Raw genomic sequence first — 22,476 nt, 5'->3', positions numbered from 1 at the left:
CTCTGGTGAGGGTAAAATTTTCTGCTTTATGCATCCATTCCAAAGCACAAAACTATAAAACCTTCATACAATAAATGCGGTTGCAAAACACGTCCTTTACAGAACCACCCGGATCCTGGATCACATTCTTGGAGTGTAATTACGAGGACGTTGGGAGAGTGACGCTCATCAGCAACTCATCTTCCTCATCCGCTGCGCTAACAGACATCAGTTCCAAGAAGCAACAGGTTCTTCACACGTAAGAGCGCTTGCTCAAGGACAACCTGGACTAAACCAAAATAAGCTGCTCGGCCCGATGGAGGAGTCTCCCACCTTTGGTGCCAATTTAACTTAAATGATTTCAGTCACTATCTTAAATTGCACTGTTCTGGTTTTCCCCTGTAGGCAAAGAAACACTTAATGTCTTGCTGCTTTCGTTTTCTTGTTCTTATCCGCTAAAGAAACAGTAACCAACCCAATTTCCAGAGACGACTAATTTGCCACTCCCTTAAAAGTTGGCTCCAATACAGCGACAACAAAAATTGTCACTGTCAAACATACTAGTCGCAGCACTTTATATTTCTGACGCTCCCAAGAAGCGAGCCCTCATTTTTAACAGAACAACACTGTTAGCAGGGTTCTGCAAAACCTGTGAAGTAAACATTTCAATTTCAGCCTGAGACATCAAGCCAGGTTAAATTCACTGGATACAACTTTGTTCCATTGAAGTCAATGCTCGATTCTCACCTGGCAAGAAGCCATCTCAGCCCATCTAAGCTATACACCCCCTTAACTCTGCTGTCTGAGAGACTAATTTTCCCCTACAATAGGCTAAAAAATACACTACTTTTCAAATGCCTTTTCAAACCACTATAAATTAGATTTTCCTAACAACTAGACATCATTCTGATCAGAATTCCACACCCACAAGGAAAAGATATCTGTCCATTTCAGTTGCCACGCAGCAAGCTGACCATACACTAACACCTCATCTCCTTCAGCTGCAGGTACCACGTTGTAGGAAAAGAGCTGTCACTGTGTTTCCAAAACCAGCTGCGCTATCAGCTCCTTGGCATCCTTCATGCTGGAGGAGATCTCGGAGCCATCCTCTGCCACGTGGGTACCAATCAAGAACATCTTCCTCTTGTCCCCAATGTCAGACAGTGCCAGAGCATCGTGGATATCGGTGATGCAGTATGCACCTTCGAGGTCCTGATACGCAAAAACAAAACAAGCCTGTTAGTTGCATGAGGTGGCGGCACCATTCCTGCTTTGAGCCACTGCCTTTGTCCAGGGAGGGGAATGGTCTCAACGGCTCTGGGGGCACCGTTCTTATGTACCTTCTGTGAGATCAAGTTCCCATGCCCTGAAATGCTTTGGGAAAAAAACGTTCATCCTTAACCTAATTTCTTCCCAAAGAAATAAGGGTACTGTTCTGTGTTTCTGATAACAATGCAAGACTACCTGTACAAGGCAGACAAAAGTCTTGCTGGCCCAAGACCCCAGGCACCCAGCACAGAGTTACAAGAACAGGGCAAACGTACAACAGTCATTCCCTGCGTACCTTCTCAGCCACCAGCGTTTCTGACTCCAGGCCCTAGAGAATCAGTAGGAGCATTTGTGTTTGATGAAGCTGAAGACTGTGCTTGCGTTCAAGAGTAACACAAACGACTACTAGTAATGTGCCTAAGTTACTAGAAATTTAGGAGGTAACAACGTGAAGCAAACCGAGCACATAGCCCTCATAAAAGAAAACCTGGGCTGTTCTGTCATCTGACCGTACCACAGGCGCAATTCTATTGCAGGTACAGCACCAGTCACTGACACTTTCACAAAGATCTTGGGAGAAAGCACTGCCTTGTGAGGAAAGCTGCTCTTCTCTCATGCTTCAGCAGCAGCCTTAGGAGCAACCAACTAATCTGAAGGCAAACAACGGTGCTTCACTTTGCGGCTGCTGCTAGGTAAAGTGGTACTTCAAGGCCGACATTCAGAACAGACACCTAACTCCAGGTCTAACTGTGGTCTCCCTTGCAGCTCTCAAACCTTGCAACTCTACAGCAGTTTTCACCATTATTTCCACCCACAGCTCTGCATCGTCTCCAAGCACAGGACCCGCATCCTGTGGATCCAAAACTCAGCCTCAAATTGTTTTCTTTTGCGGTCAACAGGCATCCCAGAGAGACCCCCAGCTCCCAGCCACGTGGCCTCCTTAATGGCATGAAGCCTCCTTTGAAAGGCTTTGTTGCTGTTTTCAGAGCTGCTGCCAGCCCAAGCTCAGCTAGCAGCAGGGAACTCTTACCTGCTTGTTGGCCAGAACCACCACCGGCAGGGTGGAGTTGTTCTGGATCAGTTGATGAAGCAGCTGTTTCGCCACAGGCAGTCGGGCATGATCGGCCGAGTCCACGACATAGATTAGCAACAGCACTTTGGGCAGGTACATCTTCCAGTATGAACGCAGAGATTCACTGCCCCCGACTGGAAGAGAAGACAGCAACACAAGATTCACCAAGTATTCCAAGCAGCACTGCTCCCAGAGGTGCCGACAGCAGGCCCTGGGCTGAAAACGCAAGGTATTTGGGTTAACAAAAACTCAAAGTATTTGGGCTACTCTATATGAGACTGGAAATAGTTTTATTTTCCCCAGCCAAGTCCCATACAGGAATATGTGTATGCTCTGAGGGGAAAAAACAAATATCTTTCCATGATACCCGCTCTTATTTTGAGAGGATTCTGGGTTCATTTTCTTTATGGTTGCTTTCTGCCTTGTTGGTTCTTGCTCTCAAGCTAGTAGGGAGAGCTGAAAGAGGTTGAGTGTCCATAAACACCATGTGAGAATGTCCCCATATAGCCTATCTCCACATGCCCATCTCATCTCAAGACAAAGCAGGCCTACAATTTCCAAAGAAGAAATTTAGCTCTGAGGTGGGGAGGGCTCTCGTCAGATTTGTATGACGTTAGGGACTAGTTCAAAACTCCCCCAGTTTTCATACTGCCAATAACCAGAGGTGCTTAGGAAGACAGAAAAATCAAGTCCCAGAAGACTCTTTAGGCAATCCTTAGGTGATGGGAGAAATCTTTGCACAGGATACCTCTGACCCCAGCGGATACAGAGGAAAGCTGTCCACCTTCAAAACCAGGTCTTAGAACAATTCTGTGGTGAAACCATATGCAGCAAGTTGCCCGAGACTGTTGTTCCCATCTAGGGACAAAAAGAGTTTGGTAGTTTGCAGAGTTTGATAGGAGCAGGAGTAGCAACAGTATATTAAGCATTTCAGATGTGTTTTCAGTTCTCAAGGTCTTCTCCTAGGTACACTGCAGAACCACTCACTCAAGTGTACAGAGCTGCTCAAAAGGCATGGGTGAGTCCCCCAAATGTAGCGAGTTTTCAAAGCGGTACATTTGGGGTTCCCTGTAATTGTCTCCTGCCTTATACAGGAGCTCTTTTCAAAACTGACTTGCTAGTCAGCCATCTTTTACTGCCCTCAGGGACTCTGCTGTTTCAAAGCAATTTTGCTTTCACTTAAGTCAAAATAATTCTGTAGTTTCAAGAACGTAGAAAGGGAAGCAACATTTCCCACTAGGGCATGCCTGACTCTTCTTCAAGAGCCCCAGCATATCTGCAAGCAGAACTGCAAGTTCTGTGGAAAGGAGCCAAAGGGCCGTGACTGACACGTCACGCGTGGGACAGAGCCTCTGATTCTGTACTGTGACATTCTGAGGGCTCACCACCGTTCCCCCTGTTAAATGCATTCATGCATAGCGTAACCCAGGGGTCAGCAACCTCACAGAGAACATTTTTTTTTTTTTTCCCAAACCAGAAGGAACTCAGCAGAAGCCAGGAGCTCCTGTCCCTTGCGGAGGCAAGATACCACCCACTTATCTATATGACGGTACAAAGAAAAAGATAGAACAGTTTTCTATCTGTCTAAGCCAGCAAAATAAAAACCCTGCTGTCTGCTGATCATCTTGTGCCACATGATCACAGCACAGGCTGCTAACCCCTGGACTAGGCAATGGTACAGACTGGATAAGTAACCAGATTAGAGAGCCATGCACGGATTTACCTGGCTGAAACTGGCCTGAGACATTTCATTTCCCATGGGTCAGATCGCAGCCATCACATCTCAGTCACTACCAACCTGGACCAGAGAGGGAAGGACGACTCAGAAACAACAGGTTCTGCCGTGGGGTGCGCAGCGCTGGGCCCAGGCCATCCCCGGGCAGGAGCAGAAATACCGTGGGTTTCTCTGCACTCAGCTACACAAAGCACCTCCCAGTAGGAGACACAAGTGTCTCATATCTACTGGGAGAGGGGCACAGACTACACGCATCTCTGGAGAGAGGATTTCCCTAAGACGCTGCAGAGACTCCTGTGGTAGTAGGACTGGGAATGAAACTCTGCCTTAGCAGCCTCATCCTCACATCCCGAAGACTTACCTGGGAACAGCACAACTCCTTTAGGCCTGCTGACAAAGGTACGGAAGCTTCTATGGGCTAGCTGCCAACCGAGCCAGTCGAGCACTGGTGCGGCACAGTGCAGAAACAGCAGGAAGCAAGGGGCAGCCTCTGCCTCCGCAGAAGGCAGGTACTGATGAGGCCAGGGTGTCAGCCTCTCTGTACCAGGGACTGACCTGATGCCAGGGCCCCTGCCTTTCCCATCAGCTAGCTGCTCCTAGAACAGCTCTCACACCCCAAAAGCATCACAGGGGATGTCCTCTGCAGGCACGGACAATACCAAAAAATCAGTACTAAGGACAACGCAGAAACTTTAGTGAAAACGTACAGACATTCAAAAGCTGTTAGAAGACTAGAAAACACCACTTAGGCTTTTGAACAAAAAGCATACAAAGCTTTTCTCTTCCTCCTCTCTTCTTTCACCTTATTATTTATTCCTCTTCTGCTCTTGCCCTTTGCCAGGCATGAGCACCAAGGAGAAGCTGTACAACACACAATGGCTACAGGCCACGACGCAGGGCTTACTGGGGACACTTCTGCTTTGGGCTGGTTTCACGCAATCAGTCTTGTTACCCTTCTCTCTCTGGGAGCAGAACTCCCTGGAGGACAGGGCTGAATGAACACAGATCCCTTCTAACACCAGCGTATCACCTCATTCAAGAAGCGGGGTGGGAAAGTAGAATCCCCAAGGAAAAAATAATCACAACTTCACATTATCCGAGCAGGCACGAGGGAATATGGAGGTTTTAAATTATGGGCCTGAGCCCTAGGACATAGGATAGGAACTTATTCTATGTTCGTACTAAAACAGGTTCACTCACTCTCCAGGAACTCCATCTGGGACTCTTCGGTGTTGACGCAGATGGCATTGAAGCCCTCGGTGGGAGCCACGCTGCGCTTGACGTGGTTAGTTGCCAGGGAGTGGAGAACGCTGGTTTTCCCAGCCCCGTCCAGGCCCAGCACCAGGATCTGCTTGCTGTGTCCTCGACCCTGCAAAAGGAGGGGCAGCGCGCTCAGCCCGGCAGCCAGGCCCTGTGCAAAGCTGCGCGGGGCCGGGGGACAGAGGGAGGCTTAACGAGGGGTCTGGAGGGAAGAGCAAAAGCCACTTCGCGGTGAAGGGGGAGAAGGTGCCTGCGGGGCTCCTGCGCTACAAGCACACGGCCGCGGCGCCGGCGAGGCGATGGGAAGGGGGGGGCACCCCCCGGCCCCGGCCCGGCCCCGGCCCCGGCCCCGGCCCCGGCCCGGCCCCGGCCCCGGCCGGACAACGCGCAGCTGGGGAGGAAAGCGGAGAGAGCTGCCCCGGCCTGCCCGCCCCGCCGCGGCCTCGGGCCTCGGGCCCCGCCGCCCGGCCCAGCCCGGCCCAGGGCCCCGCCGCGCTGCCAGAGAGTGCGAGGGGCCCGGTGGCACCCAGGCGGGCGGGGGCGGCGCAGCCCCGCCGAGAGGCCCCGGGCGGCCCCGCTGGCGCTCCCCGACCCAGCGGCCTCGCCCGCTGTCCCCACCCGGCCCCGGTACCTGATCGGCGGCGGCGGCAGCGGCGGCAGGGCCGGCGGCGGGCGGCGCGGCCCGGCTCCGCAGTCGGGCCCAGGCCCAGGCCGCCACGGCCGCGCCGCCCGCCACGGCCAGCGCCGCCCCGCAGAGCGCGGCGGGCCGCAGGCGGGTGCCCATGGCCGCCCCGGCCCGGCCCGGCCCGGCCCGCTCCGCGGCGCACGGACAGGGGCGCAGCCGGCCGCGGGCAGGGAGCTCCCCCGCGGCCCTGCGCGCACGCAGGGCTCCCCCTGCCGCCCCGGACGCGCGGCGCCCCCGCCGTCGGCCGGGCGGGGCGCCGGGCCCAGCACTTGCCACGTCCGGTGCCACAGAGAGCGAACGGCTGCGCGGGCGGCTTTCGGCTGCCAGGGGACGGCAGCCTCTCCCCGCAGCCGCCGCTGCCCTCTCCCCCCCGCCAGGGCACCTGCGCCCAGCTCGCTTCTACCTGGGCACCCGTCCCCGGGGGAAGCGGCCGGGGCGCTGCCCAGGCCGCCCGGCCAGGGCTCCGGCGGCGCCGCAAGTCAGCGTTTCAGCCAGGCTCGCCCAGAGAAGGCGCCCGGAGAAGAGGGAGTTGCCTCCTCCCGCAGTACCTCCCGGCTCCACATCGCCCCCAGGAGAGCCCGCAGGAGAGCGCGCTCCCTCCCGTAGTCACCAGCTGCCGGCGCAGCGCCCCGGCAAAGCCGCTGCGGGCAACCCCGGCTGTTCAGCGAGCGACTCGGCCAGCCGCTCGTACAGCTCTTTTCTCTGGGCTGTTCTTCCTTCTCACCCAGACCACAACATGCCTTCAGCCCCCTTCCAGACGCTCCCGGTGCACAGTCAGGGTAATAAACACTGGATTCTACTTACTAGATTTTTACTCCATGGGGACCTGGGGGGGTTAAGCCGCAGTAACTTTCCCCTTGCTCCCCACCTCTTCAGGCCTTTGCTTTAAATTCTTTCAGAGACAGAAGCCTGTGCCTTTGGGGCTGACATCTGACAACTCTCCCCGAGGCACTATTTCTACCCCTTGAAAGTCCACGTATGGAAAGATGTTTTTGCTACATTCAGACCAAACCAGAAGTTTCAAGAGATGCCTGTGGGGTGCCAGGAGAGCAGGCGCATCTTTCATCTCACCGCCAGCTTCCACCTGGGAAGCGCAACGCCTCCTCAATGCAGCCCACCAGCACAACCAGCCGCTTTGCTTTAGCTCACTCCTGTTTTGCCAAGCCCCCCCGAGTAAGGCACCTGGCTTGCAGAAAAGGGCACGCTGAGACGGCTGCCACACACGTCACCATGCTTTCTCCCAAGAGCCTTGTTCTCCCCCCTCAGATGAGCTTCTCCTGTATAATCTAGCCCCCCAGATGTTGTTTTCCAAGACCCTTTGTGCCTGTGCTGTGCGGTGATCAGTGACTGACTGGGATGAGACACAGAAGACAGTGTTTGCATCACGCATAATCAGAGACCTTGTCAGATAAATCTGTTAAAGGCCTTAACTCACACATGCAGGAGGAGCATAAATCTACATTTCAAGAAATTCCTGATTATTCCACATCTTTTAAATGTTTGGCAAAATGGACAGACTTCTTCTTGGGGGCTGCACTTGAGTTTGATGGCAACACCCTAAGCCACAGTGGGGGCAAGTATGAGGAAGGCAACTTGGTGAGCAGACACATCGGGGCGCCCATACCAGCCCACCCTCCCCCCAGGCACTGGCAGGCAGGACAGGGATCCAGACACCAAGAGTCTTTCGCCAGCACTCACTTGTGACCTTTATTCTGCAACCAGCATCACCTACTGAGGGAGGGAGGTTACACACCCTGCTTTTTACCACCCTCCTTTAGCCCCTTTCTTCTTCTTCTGCTGCTGTTTCTTCTTGGTGGCTGGGGCACCAGCGGGTTTTTGGTGCCTGGGAGGGATGACGTTACTTGTGGCCGATACAGCTGCAGCGCTGCCAGGCCGAGGGGAGGTAGGTGGGCTGCTGGCAGTCCTGCTGGCGTCCCTGCAGGGGAGACGAGAGAAAGAGATACCACGTGGGCTCCCAACCACCTGCAGGATGCGGTGCTGCTGCAGGAAGCTGACAGTGAAAAATAGCAGCTGCCCCGTAAGACAGCACTAGGTAGCATCATGTATGGGAGGGCACTCATGCAAGGAGATCTGAAATAAGCTTCAACGGATATAGAAGGGCTGATGGATGATGGGAACCTGTCTCAGACGGCAGGCAATCACTTTCTAACCAATGTTCACTAGACAGCGTTAAGTCCTCAACAACAAAAGCAAGGCTAACTCTGGAATAGACACGTGACGGCTCATGCAACACATGAAAAGCCTTCCAGGCCCCCACGCTTCGGCAGTGCAAACCCAACATCCTTTCTCTCTCCTTAACCACAAAGGCATCTTTGTGCCAGCTCCCCTTGCAAACACTGCTCAAGCCCACAGTACCACAAAAGGCTTTTCATGCTTCTGTTTTGAGACAGCTGTGTAAAGAGAAACTATCAGACAGCACTGGCAGTTCCCTGCATTGCTATTATTTTAGAAGTACTTCCTTCTCTCAGATGCTAGTAAGTCACCATCTTGCCGTCAGGCCTCATACACAATGGTAAAACCCTAATTCCAGCTCAAATGATCAATGTCAATTTAGAAGGAAGTATAGTGTTTTCCCAAATCATGGCTAATGGCTCTCCAGCCGCCAAAAGACTTGAAAGCAAATAGCTCAAGAGAAAGCATGCAAAATTCATCTCATCATCAAAGCTAAGAAAAGCACATTAAAAGACTACATGAATTTTATTTGCACCTTGGCACTTTCAAGCGTGCCTATTTTATCACTTTGGTTTGCAGCGACCCATAGGGATCTTTGGGGAGAGCAGCTGGTAGGAGGTTCAGGTGGCAACGTACAGTTTCACGTGTGCTACCCACGGCTGGCGTGGTGACAGAGCCACAGAAAAGCAGCACAGATCCAGCCCTCCCAGCCACCCAGGCGTGATTCCCCACACCAAGCCCCGCAAAATGGGTACTTACAGTTCAGAGGAGCCAGCTGTGGTTGAACCCTGAGTCCCCTTGCCGACCTGATCCTTCTTCTTGCCCTTCTTCCGTCCACGATAGTAGGAACGCTCTCGCATTGGAAGCCACCGCTCAGGGTCAGGAGTCACCTTGGGGTCGTAGTTCTTGGGCAGCTTTCCTGCAGAGCATCCAGTGCCAGGAAATGAGAGTGGGGTCAACACACTAGAGAGGCATCACCAAGGGATATGCATGGGATGTCAGTACCCAGGAAGCGCCAAGAGCCCAGCAACCCGCATCATCCCATCAGAGTGTTGCTCTCACTTCTGTGGAAAAATGCCCCATCCAAACAAGCTATCACGAAGATCTGGGTTCACAGGGACCCAGTCCCAGCAAAGGGCTCCAGCTCCTGGGGAACTGAAAGCTGGCTATTTGCAGAAACGATCTGGCAAGCTCTCTGGAGCTGAGCTGTGTCAACAGCTCGGAAATGCAACTTACCCTTCTTTTTTTTCTTCTTCTTCTTCACATCCCCTTGTCTGAAAAGCAAGAAGGGAAACAGCCACTGCAACACAGCACGGACACAGCAAACAAGCCAACTAAAAACCAGCTCTGGAAGAAGCTAAGCCATTCCCATCTCTCTCAAAACTTGGTCTGCTGCTACCTGAAGCCTCCTTGGAGTTAAATGACAGGCTGCCTTTCCACCAGCCTGCCTTCTACAGCAATGCCCCCACCACACCAGGTGTGGTTCCTGTGCCACCCTGCACCGGAGCTACAGCAGCCCGCTTTACCCTTGCTCCTTCTGCTGGTTGTCTCCCGTGAGCTTCCCAGCTTTCTTCCGAACATAGGTTGCTCCATGGGAGTTCTCCAGCGCATCAACATCTACTTTCAGTGACATGGTGTCCGAGGAAGGCAAGTGTTTGCTAAGACTGCAAGGGAAGAGTTCAGGGATGCAAACCAGCAAGCAGAAAGATAAACACCCAGGTTTGTCCAGATAGCAACGGGCAACTGCAGCTTGAACAAATTCAGCCTGTTAGCAATGCAGACACCAGACAGGCCTACGGGGCTCGTTCCGGCTCTCTCACCAGCTTCCTACACAAGCTGGGATTAGCTGCTTAATTGCCATCTGCCTCATTTCTCCCTTCTTTGATATGGGGACAGAAGCAGCAGCTTCCTCTGAAAGCTGCTCAGGGTGGCAAAAGCGGTATATGAACTTGATATTTTTGGTCAGTGAGAGCTTGGCCATATTTTATCAGGTACAGTCCTGCATTACTACCACAGGTTTAAGATTCCAACAGAAAAGACGCAGGAGCTCCTACATAAGACTAGCTCCACCTAGTCTTAAGTTATCAATTCTCAGAGAGAAGCAGGCCAAAGAGAAAAGGGTCCTGGGATCCCGCAGTAATCAAACCAATTAGGGAAATAACGTAGCTCCAGACAACTTGACCTGGATATGTAGCTGCTCTGGAGATGTTCCTTGCCTTTCTTCAGGTAAGAGTGCATCTGAATTCCCCACACAGCTGAAATCCAAGGGAGCAATGCCCAAACGCCTCTTTCTTTGCTCTGATACCACCATCAAAAGGATACACTTTAGCTTTTTCAGGGTCCACCAGGGAGTAGGCAGAGATGAGCTGTGCCAGAGTATGCACATCTTTTGGGTTTTGCCTTTGTAGGGAAAAGAAAGCAAAGGACCAAGTTACCAGGGTACACATTCACCCCAAAGACTGCTATCACCATGCAGTGCTTGCTACCGCAGCATAGCTGCTCTCTGTGGGGACAGGCATGTCAGTCTGCAGTCTCCTCCGGAGCACATCACCAAACATCACTGGTGTGGACAAAGGGAGGTGCAGACATCTCCACAGTATCATGAAGCAGGCAGTGAAAGATGAAAATCCCTCAGGTCCCAGTAGCAAAGCCAAGTTAACAGTGTCGTCCCCCCCGAAATCCCATCAAGTGCATAATAAAAACTAAAACCTAGACATCCATGGTTTATGCAGCACTAGAAAAAAAGATGCATCCCAGTCCCCAAAGCAACCTTCACTGCACACAAGAGGCCTCTGGGACAAGTCAACCAGGTTTTGAAGTGAACATCAGCTACAGATCAAATGAATGATGCCATCTTCTTCCAAAATACGGCTTTGCGCTGGAGCCCCTGCGCAAAAGCAACTCTAAAGGAGGGCTGCCAGTCAACCAACATGGTCAGACAGACACTGCCTGGCACCAGAGAGCTTGCAGAGGTCTCTGGGTGGAGACCTCCTGTTCAGCAACCACCCAACTCACTTCCAGAGCTCCTCCAAGTCGCTGATTGCTTCCTTCTTCCTGCCATGCTTTAGTTTGAAGTTGGCAGCTTCCCTTATCAGCGACAAATGGACAGGAGACTTTGGCTGAAAGACACAGCAGCCATAATTAGTTCCTCATTATCGCAGTATGGAGCCCAGCTTTAACTGGTTTTAATGGCCCTGAGACCTGGCCAAGGAGAACTGAGTTAGCACCCTGTCATGCAGAAGGTAGACCACCTTTGCACTCTCGGATGTGAGGCAGAACTGCAGGGGACAAGGCAGCTTGCTGCTCCACAATGTTTTCTAATCAGGGAAAAGGCCCGATTGCTGCATTTGGGCACCCATTGCCCCCACTCTCCTCATCTGACAGGAGGTGCTGCTCCCTGTTTGCAACACACCTAAAACAAGGAAACAGTGACAAAACGAACGCTCACAAAACAGGAGCTCACAGGTCTCTCAAACCCCAACTGGATGAGCTGCTGGGGCTGTGCATCAACGGGAAAGGCCGAGTTGGACTAGCTAGAAGAGACTGGGACGAAGCCTTGCGCATTAGCTCCTCTGGCTTTTCTGAATACCAGATGCGGACATGCGTGCTGACTTGCCTGGAATTGCTGATACCACTGGATAGCCTGTGTGAAGACCTCGATTGCACTGTCAATGTCCTCTTCGTGACTGTACATCGTCACCAACGCAGACACCTGCAAACATTCAAGAGCAGCTTATAGCAGATCCTCACAAAAGCTGTCTATAGCCGGAGTCAGCAGTTAAATGACGGGATTTCCTAAAAGCAGACTCCATGTGAGCTTTCTGTCCCTAAAAAACAGCTGTGGTAACAGGCAGGGTACCCAGGCGAGACCTTCCTACCTACATCCCTCCCAAAGAAATGTCCCCACCAAGCTTGTACCGTAGGACAAAGATTAAGACTGCATCCACAGAAAGAACCTTCTTGTCTTGGCACTTTCTTTGCTTGCCACTGGACACAGTTTCATTAGAAATCCTTTTTCTTCCCCAATTCTCTATTCCAAGAGCCATTAAAAAAAAAAAAAAGCAGCACTGAAGAGATGATACAGAAATCATCTGCTTGTCGACACCGCAGTCACAACTAGAGGTGACCCAGGGCAAGGAGCTGGTATTGCTGACTGCCCCCATAAGTTACTTTTATCATTCCCACTTGCAGCTGGAACAGACCTACAACTGTCAGATCCTGCTCAAGATGCTCACGTTGTACACTTGAGCATTTTCAAGGTCGTCAAGCTTTTCTGAATACCAGATGCGGACATGCATGCAGACCAGGGTGATGCCGTGGGGATGGAACATACAGCACTTTCTCCCTAACGCCTGCTGCTGCAAAAACTTCGCAACAGTACCTACCAGGGAAGCAGCTGCTCCAGTCATCTTATGCAAGCAAATCCAGGCAACACGCAGGTCTGAGGGATTACGAGAGAGTGGGAACATAGGCAGAGAGCATCTCTGCTGAGAGGCAGAGTACTTCTGTGGCTAAGTTCAGGCCACCTGATGCAAGTTATAATCCCACCTTTGTCCAAGACAAGGAAGATGGGCTCAAATTCCCTGCAGACACTCAGGTCAAGGGAAAACCACAGGGAAGAGGCAACAGGGAGCAGGGCTGCTTCCCTTGTGCTACATGGGAAAAACTTCACACAGTTCAGACTGAGTTTTGCTTACCATACCAGGCTTGTGCTGCAGTTCTTCTATGCTCCTCAGGATCATGCAGGCTTTGGTGACACTGCCTAGAAGAGAGACAGGGAGGAATGTGCTCTGAGTGGCACAGTTAACACTTCACCCTGCCTGTGAACTTCCAGCCAAAGGTAAACAGCGGGGACGTAACGATCCCCTTCTCAGAATATCTCCCTCATTTTCAGGAATAAAGGACAGGCCTCCGCACAGAGGACTTTTCTGCTCTTGCCACATCCTGCAAGGGTTCAGGATCAAGCTTTTGCAAGCAGGATCTTCCCTTCCAGGAGCCACTCTGCACTGCCCAACTGTATACAGAGGAATCGTAGCATCAGGGAATGCCACGCTGCTCCCAAGACCCTCCTGCCCCAGAACAGATTCAGCCGTATTATTTACAAAGACTGTGGGCATCTCTGCCATGGATCTGTGGAGCCTGGACATCCAGACATTAAGCTACAAGCTCTATCCTGCCATAGCCATATATTGAGAATACCCAACCGAAAGCATCTCTGCTCTGTCATAACAGCAACCGCAGCAGATTGCCCTAAAGCCTCACCCCTTGTACCGTTATCATGTGCAGACACTTCTCAACAAAGGAGGACACTGGATACCTTGAGCAATTTTTAGCTGGGCCATCGTCAGCTTGATCTCAGCTGCATTGGCAGGGTGCTGGTCTGCAAATTCCTGAGAGTCAGAGGAAAGAACAATTCAACGTGTGTGTGGGCACTAGGCTGCTGCTCCGGTGAATCATCTCTCATGCTCAGTCACAGCAAGCTGGCAAGAGCCAAAGGAAGCTTTCCAGCACAGGCAGGCTTCAGCACACAGCAGAGGAGGGCCCCAAACTGTGCCAGTGGCCCATTGTCCTCTCAGATTTCCCAGGCCACTCACTCCCTCCCAAAAGGGGGCTGTTGCAAACTGCTTGAAAGCAGAGCAGCAGAGCCCACTGCTGACCCTAGAAGAAGTCTACTACAGCTTCCTAAGCATAAAAATCAGAGGTGCAAGGGAACCGTTTCCCTTTAAAAGCAGCATCGTTCAGTTGGGTGTAAATGCTTTCCAGCAGCGTTAAACCAAACTAAAATAAGCACAGTCAGATACCCCTGGAAATCTAAACCAGAAAAACAAGCTAAGGGAAACAGCACACAAGAACAGAAAACACAAGTTTAAACGGAGCTTGGCCAAAGGAGTACTTTATCTTAACCTACCTGCAGAAGCCCTACGGCTTTTGCATGCTGCTTCTCGCGACACAGTTGGGCTGCCTGGATAAGCACAGGGAGCAGATGCTCAGGGCTCTGCGACTGCAGGCTTGCCGACAGCTTGCGGCACTGATCTGCCTGAGGAGTGGGAAGAGAGAATACACTTTTCTCAACCTCTGCAAGCACCTAACGCAGGGCTTAACATACCAGTTGTATCTAAGAAGAGATGCTAGTGACGGCTTCCCTGAAATGGGAATACAGAACCAAGAACAAGTCCTCTTTGTAGCACTTCAGATGCATCTAAGAACCCCCCACACCCCTTCTGTCTCCTAGTCATCTCCACACCGTCCTCCTTACAGCAACACTCAAATCACTACACAACTGGCTGGCTGTTCTTTTAGGGATGATTTTTTTTTTCCCCTCCTCACTTATGTGCCTAAACCAAGTGGCCTTATCTTCTGACACAGAACAGCTACATAACCATTTTTGCCTAGTCAAACTCCTGTGTAGAGTGCTAAGTCACCAGCTACTTACTGCAGATCAGTTTGCCCTACCTGGTTAGTGTACATTGCCAGCAAAGCTTTGTTGAATTCAATCGCCTGGAGCTGTTTCTTGGAGAGTTTATGCTCAACACCTTCTGCATTGGTCAGCTTCACCTTTTTCTTTGAGTCAAAGACATTTTGGTCCTGGAGAAATCACACATCATGAGAAGATTTCACTACGTTCCTTGAAGAAGAAAAGGTCTCTGGGTATGTGATTTAACTACTGTTTAGGAAAGTCTTTCCTGATTATCCCCCTTCTCTCCACAGAAGCAGAGAAGCAGGCCGAGTAACCACCAGGAAGGGCTGCGTTGAAAGCAGCAAGGTAATTCTATACCTTGTTAATTGTGATGATGTTATTTGCAATGACAGCGAGCAGTCCTACATCTGTTGGCCTGCAGGTAAGAAAAGCAGACTGTAATTAAACAGTGATTTCTCTACAGATGGAAGACTGAGCATTTGTTTTAGGAAAGCCCTTACTTCAGCTTGATTATTTGATTGTAGAGCTGCAGAGCATCCTCTGTACGACCCTGCAGTTGCATGATATAAGCCATCTGACCATGAATAATGGCCAGTTCAGCCTCAATGTCTTCCTCTGTCACATCCTGAAGGGAAATCAAGGCAAAAAGAAAAAAAGCTGCCATCTCACCTCTCTTCCCCTGGCTTCAGCATTCTGCTGGCAAATGTCTGTGAGCTCTCTTGGGCAGTATTAGGAGCAAAGTACCCCAGCCACTAAAGGTGAAGGTTGTAGCGACAGCGCAAACACAAGCATATCGGGGTTAAACTAGGAGAAAAGAAAACTTCACCTGCTCCTGCAAGAATCTGAAGATACCCTTAACTTGTGCTCTGAATCTGCCCCTCTGCTTGAACCAACGACAGCGATTACAGATTTCCTATGTTTCCCACCATCCACTCAGCGTGTTCATCCACAGCATGAGTGGGTCACGGGGAGGTTTCAGACAACCTGTACCCATCCTGCCTGCACCAGCATCGGCGACTGTGCAAGGAGCACAGCAGCAAACAGTCTGCAGTGTTAGCTACACTTCTGCCACGACCACGATTGCTGCCCCAGCCTCAGAAGCAGGTACCAGCAGCAGCGGCAAGATCTGCCGGGTAACGCTGCACAGCAGCTCTGGCTGCCCTCTGGCTACCTGCAGTACGCTTTATGACCGCCCCCTCGTTCATGCTGTGCAAATCGAACGCTTTCCAGAACAACATCAAGAACTTACAGAGTCTTCTGATAGCGACTGGCGGCACAGCTCTAGAAGGAAAAACAAATTGAAGAACCCAGTTTAGAAGGCTTTAGGGGAAAAAAAACAGCCTAGAAGCATGGGGGAACATATGCTTTTTTCACGTATCCCTGAAACTTCTGCAGCATGACAAGGACACATCAGACTACAAGTCTGATGATGGATGGGACTGAGCACGAGGTAGAAGACTAGATGATGCAGAAGAAATATCAAATGCACAGGAGATACTGTCCCTCCCAAAGCTGCCTTCCGAGAGCAGAGTCACATACTCATTTTCTCTCCTGAACACATTTCCTTAAACCTAGCTCCTGATCTTTTCCATAGGGATTACCCAGCTGCAACTCCTCACTTTCTTGGGAGTTATTTTAAGTGCTGCAAGCCTACAATACTCAGATTACACCACCCTTTATGGGGCAGCAATTCCATCAATTTTCAGTACAGATACCAGTCACTTCTTAACTTTCTCATATACCTCACCAGGACATCACTTGATTTGCTCTCCAAAGGACTACTATCACAGTACATACGTTGAAGTTACACATGCTCAATAAATCAGTTGTATGGGAGAGCTGCTATTCTATCATCAAAATTGGGACAGAACTGACCTATTTATCTGCAAGAGCAATTAGATCAGAAAGAAACTAATTCTTCCTAATTCTCCCCCCCCAGCCTTTTTTTTTTTTTTTTTTTTTTTAACACACACAAAATCCCCCTCTTCCACTCTATACAAAAAATCCTCTTCGCAAAAAAAGCAACTCATTTATTGGCTTACACTAATTTCATACCTAAATCAGACCATGACGTATTTTTATTTTTTGTAGTACACGTTTATATATATACATATACTAACAAAACCAGGAGTCAGAATAGATGAAACACATCATGCTTATGAGATTACACTCACGTCTACTTCCTACTTCAAAAAACTGCTCAAAGGCATTGAACACCAATCAGGGGGGCTGTAAGAGAGCCAGGAGATGGTACGTGCCACCTGGCTCTGCAAAAGAGCTGCAGAGGAATGCTTCTACAAAAGCACGAGTTCTGTCAGGAACCATCTGGAAACTGACAACAAATCCTGCTGTTGGTCAGTTTCTAACTTTTCAAAACCTCTTTCTCTCTGATTAAGCATGTCTATAGAGAGCAAGTAACTACTTCTATCACACAAAGCTTCCCTCTCACCTCATCATGTTCTTACCTTCTGCTTTCTGTAGTTTTTTCATTGCTTCATTCAACTTTCCTTGCCCAATCAATGCACATGCACTGTTATAACACAGCTCGTAGGTAGCTTCTCGAAGGCCCAAATCCTCCTAGCATGAAAAGAAAATGGAACACTGCATAAACACCGATCAATCTATACAGATTTGACAGGCAACGGACACAAACTATAGTTTTCATGTACATTCAAACTATTCCTTGCAAAATGAGTTTAGAGGCAATTTTAGAAGGGCACACACCTGGCAGATAAGGCACAGTGCAAAGGATCTTCCCTCAAACTGCACAACAAAGTCAGAGGCAATTGCCAAGGCAGCAACAAAACTCCAGCCTGAACTTGGGGACTACTCAGGCTGCTGAAAGAAGGCAGGTAAGAACCACTACTCTAGAGAACTAGAAAGTCGATCCACAGTGCTGAACGGAAAGCTGAGCATGCTGTGCACACCTCCAAGGACAAAGATTTCTGAAAAAATCAGAGCATTACCACCTGCACTGCTCACTAACAAAAATATTCCCAAGCATGGCTGGGTGATCCAGGCCGTTAGTTTTACCCTGGGCAAGAGGGTAACGAGACAGAGGAAAGCGCTAGTTACCACAGGTGTTCTGCCCAGTGCAGGCTCAGAAAGATGTACTTCCTGCTCTGCTGTGACATCTACTAATACGAGTCTCCTAGAGATCAAAGATGAAGTATAACTCTTCATCCCTCAGAACAATAACAGCATTTAGTCCTCTATACAGGGGAAGCCACTAGGTGATCTTCAATAGACTCAGAAGTCATTAAGAGACAGGAACACATTTCTACCCTGTTAAATATCTACGACTCCATATCCTTTATCCCTTGTCTCTTGCTCTTACGCACATACACGCACGCAGTTACTTACTGGCATCACCTTCTCCCACGTGCTTTGTGCTGCCACAACAGCAGAGAGGTTGGTTTTTCTCTCTTCCTCATACTCATCCTGGGAGTTGCGGATGAGATCCCTGTATGCAGCCAGACAATCGTCATAACGCTCCAACCTGTACAACTGACAAGGGGAAGGGATTAGCCTTCAGAATAGTATTTCCCCGTGTACGCTAGTAAGTACAGCCCCCTTCCTCCCTCCCCACGGACTGGCAGCAGCAAAGCATCACATGTTTTAAGCTGAACATTACTAACATTTGCATCTACCTTTAAGGGCAAACTCTATAGATTACATTTGCAAGGACTCAAGCAATGACATCAGATACCTGCACACAAACGGCACAGTTCTTACTCCTAGAGCAGCTTCTTTAAAAGCAGCAGTTTACACATTTTTGTCCTCAGCCAGCCTTTTTCCAGATTAGGTCACCTCTCTATGTCAGATAAAATGAATGGTCTTTCATGCAGCTGAGAGAAGACAGCCAGTTCTTCACAGAACTGTTCTGATCAACCAGGGAGAAATCAGAGAAGAAACGCAATTTTTCTGCTTCGCTTCTAATGCCTGAGATGTCAGGTCCCGCAAACCATTCCTGGACAGGTATCCAACGCAAGCAGATGGCTCCACCACAAATAAATCTCATCAGCTCTCTTTCGTCCTCCATCCCCTCAGCCAGACAGCTATTATGAGGCCAGGCCCAGGAAGGGAGGGGGAGTCACAAACGTATGGCTTTTGTTCAGCAGCAATAAGATGACAACTCTGCCTCCAGCGACAGGTGACTGAAGCTCCACAGAAGCTGGAGCAGTTGGGAGCTGTACCTCTCCTTACCTTCACGACAGGGAAGGAAATTCTGTCCCAATACTTGCCCCACATTAGAGGAGGGACAAGGCATCCAGCATATGAAACTCCCACCAGGAAGAAAAGCTTGTAATTACCACTTGTCCATAAAGCTCCTTCAGTTTGTCTGTCTGCTGACTGGCACTCTGAATGGTCTTGAGAGCATTTTCAATACGATTCAACCTGTATTCACAGTAGGCCTTCTCAAAGGCGATAACATCACTGCAAGGACAAGACAAAGGCTGAGAGCAGGCACTGTAGTCTTCACTCAACAGCTTTCACCCACCTGAACACACTTGTTTAAGCAGCCCTAATTAGTCACAGACTGCTACATTCCGAAAGAGCCAACACCAGAGGTGAGCACATGATCCCAGACTACTGAATTATGTATCTGTTGAGCACTGAAAATATCTTAAACCTACTTTGTGTTCAACAGAGAAGGAATATCAAAACTTCACCTAAAAGAAGAGGTTCCTTTTTTCTAGTGTTTCCAGACACGTGGCATTTCAAATGCCCTCCCCACTCCCCGTCCCCCGCCCCCGTCTCCTACTGATTATGCAAATCAATTGCTTAAAGGTAAAAACAATACCGAACTTCATTACGTGACTCCTTCGTAAGGAGAAGGCATATCATTAGAGCAAAAGATTGTTACTGCAAACTTTCAAAGACAATTGACTCACACGAAGAGAGAAAAGAAATGGTATAAAACACAGTCCCTCTTATAGTCTGATACTAAACCAATGGTAACATTAACCTATTTTGAAATATCAGCACAGCAGAACCACAGCAAAAAGGTTTGCTGGTGTTAACATAAAATCGGCTTCAAAGCAAGCTCACACCAGCAGGGAAGCATTATCAAACAAGCAGAGCCTTGAATGCTACGTTCCACCTACCCTTGAGTTACCACTTAAGCCAAAGGAAAATTAATCAGCAAATCCCTTAGTTCATCACTGGTGCCACTTGTCACCAGCTATTTCTCTGTCTATTTAAAATGATCTCAGTCTAGCTGAGTATTAGGGGAGCCTGAAAACAAATGAATGGCATTAAGAATTAAAGCAAAGCAGTGGGCCAGCCTGAGTGTACGACAGGACAACTTTAAGGCAGAGCAAGAACCACCACTTTCCCTGCTCTGCAGGATACAGAGACAGACAAACAGTAGAGCCAAGCTAAGGAAATTATAGGGAGAACTCTGAAGCCAGTTGAATTTAGAGAAATTACTCCTCCTCCTCACCATATACTAAAAAAACAAGCTAAAAAAATTAAACTAAACCCGCTCCATCCCAGGAAAAAAAGGAATTTGTGAATAAGGCAATTATGTTTTGTTCCGATGTGAACATGAACGAGGGTATGTTTCATCGCACTGATACTACAACACACTCTTCTGGGAGGTTCCTTAACAAGAGCAGTATCTGAAATATAAAAATTTTGCTGCCAGGCTGTTCTCGGGTAGCAATTTTCACCCTAGTCATTGCACAAAGAGCATCTTTATTAGGAAGAAAACTAGAGTCTACTTAATGACACAAATGGGAAGCTTGACTTGTTCTCAAACACAAGTTGTCTCCAAGGTCCTGATTTTGAGAACGCGCACAAAGGGCTTGCACCACCCCAAAAGATGAAGCAGTACCTTCAGGCTGGCAAAGAAAAGTACCCCAAGTAGCAGTGCGATGAGACAGCCAATCAAAGCTAACAGCTCGCTGCCACTGGCACGGGCTTCTCCCTCCTCTCTTCACTCCCCATGAGACTTGTCCTCTTCCCCTGTACCAGCTACAGTGCTCAACCACGTCAACAAGCAGAATCAGCTCATGAAGGTGGCTGAAAACTAGACTAGGGACAATCCCTTCAACAGTAACAGCAAGATGTTGAACTGTCTCAAACTCATCCAGACCATACACCCAGAACAAATCAGCATTTCACTGAGAAGCCCAATCCCAATGGCTCTGAGCACCTCCTGCTCTTTATTTTGCTGCCTATTAGTCCCCTCCACTGAAGCTGCAGCAGCTTCTCAGGGACTTGCGGTTTCGTATTTTGCAGAGTACAGTGAGACACAACTTACCTGGTTAACACTTTAGTATGGGTGTTGATTACACTGAGGGCTTCCTTGAAGTTCCCGTTCTGGATAAGACACACTACTTTACACTGAAGTGCAGTCACATCGTCTTTGTTGATCTGCAGTACTGGAGAAGAAACCAGTTTCAACACAATGATCTAGCTCATTATCAGACACGAAGGCTCTGTGAGAGCCATATGTTGTTACAGTCACAAAAACCTATCATAGAGAGCAGTCACATCAATTTAAGAGGGTCCTGGCATAGCTTGCTTTGGCTCAGTTCATGAAACAAATCCTGTCAGGATGAAAAAAAAAAAAAAAATCCAATCCGAATACTGAACCTACCCAAAGTGACTGCTGTGCTAACGTGCCTGCAACAGAGCTGCACCGAAGGAGCTGTACACACCTGGACAAATCTTTTGTTGACATTTCACTTCCAGGCAGAGAACACAGTACCAAAACCTGAGTGCCACGTGAAACGTATACAGGACGAAAAACACCTGGTATAGAAGATCGGTATGGCTCTAGACAGGTTCTCACTTTATACGCTAATACTTTCTGCCAGTGGAAGGCAGCAAGGGAGAACTAGGAGAGAGAAACAGGTTTTGGTATTTGATTTTTTCACGTGACCCCAACTCTCAGATTGGCCGGGACAGGAGATGAGTCCCTACTCCCTACAAACAGCAAAGACAGAACTTTTAGCCGTAACGTGCCTTATGTCGCGATCCCGTTTTGGATGCCAAACTATCAAAACAACACATCTCAACGCGGACTCTCGCTCCCAAGTCAGCCGGTCCCTATGCACAACACCGCTCCTCCAGCTCCCGGGCGGAAAAGCCCTCCTTCCTCCCACCACCCAAGCTGGAGGAAAGCCGCGGTGCCCCTGCCGGCCTGGCCCGCAGCAAGGGCTGCGGGATGCGGCAGCCGGCGGTCCCGGCGCAGGAGCGGGGCCTAGGCGGCTGCCCCGCTCGCCTCCCCCATCCGCTTGTGCCTCTCCCGGGGCACCGCAAAGCCTCCAGAAACGCGCCGGAGCGCCGCCGGCCGCCCCGTGCCCGCAGCCCTGCTCCCGCAGCCCGGCACGGCGGAAACCGCCCCCCCCCCGCCCCGCTCCGCCCCGCTCCGCTCCCACCGCGGCTGCAGCCGAGCACAGGGCCAAGCCCGCCCCGGCATGGCGGCCCTCACTCACTCACTCTTGTTAACGGACTTGAGCGCGCGGGCGAAGTCGCCGTTCTGGCCGCAGCGGTTCACCTCGCTCCACAGCGCCGCCGCCGCCGCCGCCCCCGCGCCTCCCGCCGCTGCCGCCGCCGCCATCTTGGAACCGGGAGGAGAAACACGTCGGGGGGGGGGGGGGGGGAGGAGGAGGCGGGGCCGGCGGCTGCCCCGGTAGCGGAAGGGCCGCGCGCGCCGGCCGCCACGTCGCGAGGGGCCGGGCGGGGCCCCGCCCCCCGCCGCCCACCGCCCCCCGGCCGCCGCCCCTGCCCGGGCGCGCCTGGGTTATCGCCGCGTTCTTCGGCTCCACTTCTCTTCCAATGTTTTAACTGAAGCCCTGGGGTTTTTCTGTTAATATTTTAAACAACTTTTTTCCCCTCCCAGAATTAAAAAA

At 50.4% G+C, this 22,476-nt stretch overlaps 2 protein-coding genes across 2 annotated transcripts; both read right to left on the bottom strand.

The window, feature by feature from the left end:
- Window positions 1-6: 6 nt before the first annotated feature.
- On the bottom strand, window positions 7-6,099 carry ARL9 (ARF like GTPase 9; the record flags this gene model as incomplete). The annotated part of the gene is made up of 4 exons (XM_082315944.1): window positions 7-1,191; window positions 2,279-2,454; window positions 5,256-5,424; window positions 5,947-6,099. 4 exons carry the CDS (start codon window positions 6,097-6,099, stop codon window positions 1,012-1,014), a joined length of 678 nt encoding a protein of 225 aa, XP_082172070.1. The 3' UTR covers window positions 7-1,011.
- SRP72 (signal recognition particle 72) lies at window positions 5,345-22,184 on the bottom strand (the record flags this gene model as incomplete). The annotated part of the gene is made up of 20 exons (XM_082315940.1): window positions 5,345-5,424; window positions 7,754-7,936; window positions 8,953-9,112; window positions 9,430-9,467; window positions 9,720-9,857; window positions 10,516-10,593; window positions 11,209-11,312; window positions 11,810-11,905; window positions 12,891-12,955; window positions 13,511-13,583; window positions 14,102-14,230; window positions 14,647-14,778; window positions 14,969-15,026; window positions 15,112-15,236; window positions 15,861-15,892; window positions 17,077-17,188; window positions 17,975-18,118; window positions 18,925-19,048; window positions 20,880-21,000; window positions 22,064-22,184. 19 exons carry the CDS (start codon window positions 22,182-22,184, stop codon window positions 7,762-7,764), a joined length of 2,025 nt encoding a protein of 674 aa, XP_082172066.1. The 3' UTR covers window positions 5,345-5,424; window positions 7,754-7,761.
- Between the last annotated feature and the right edge of the window lie 292 nt (window positions 22,185-22,476).

Source organism: Platalea leucorodia (genome assembly GCF_965183815.1).
Source record: "Platalea leucorodia genome assembly, chromosome: 6".
NCBI classification, from domain to species: domain Eukaryota; kingdom Metazoa; phylum Chordata; class Aves; order Pelecaniformes; family Threskiornithidae; genus Platalea; species Platalea leucorodia.
This window is presented reverse-complemented; position numbering and strand designations above follow the sequence as displayed.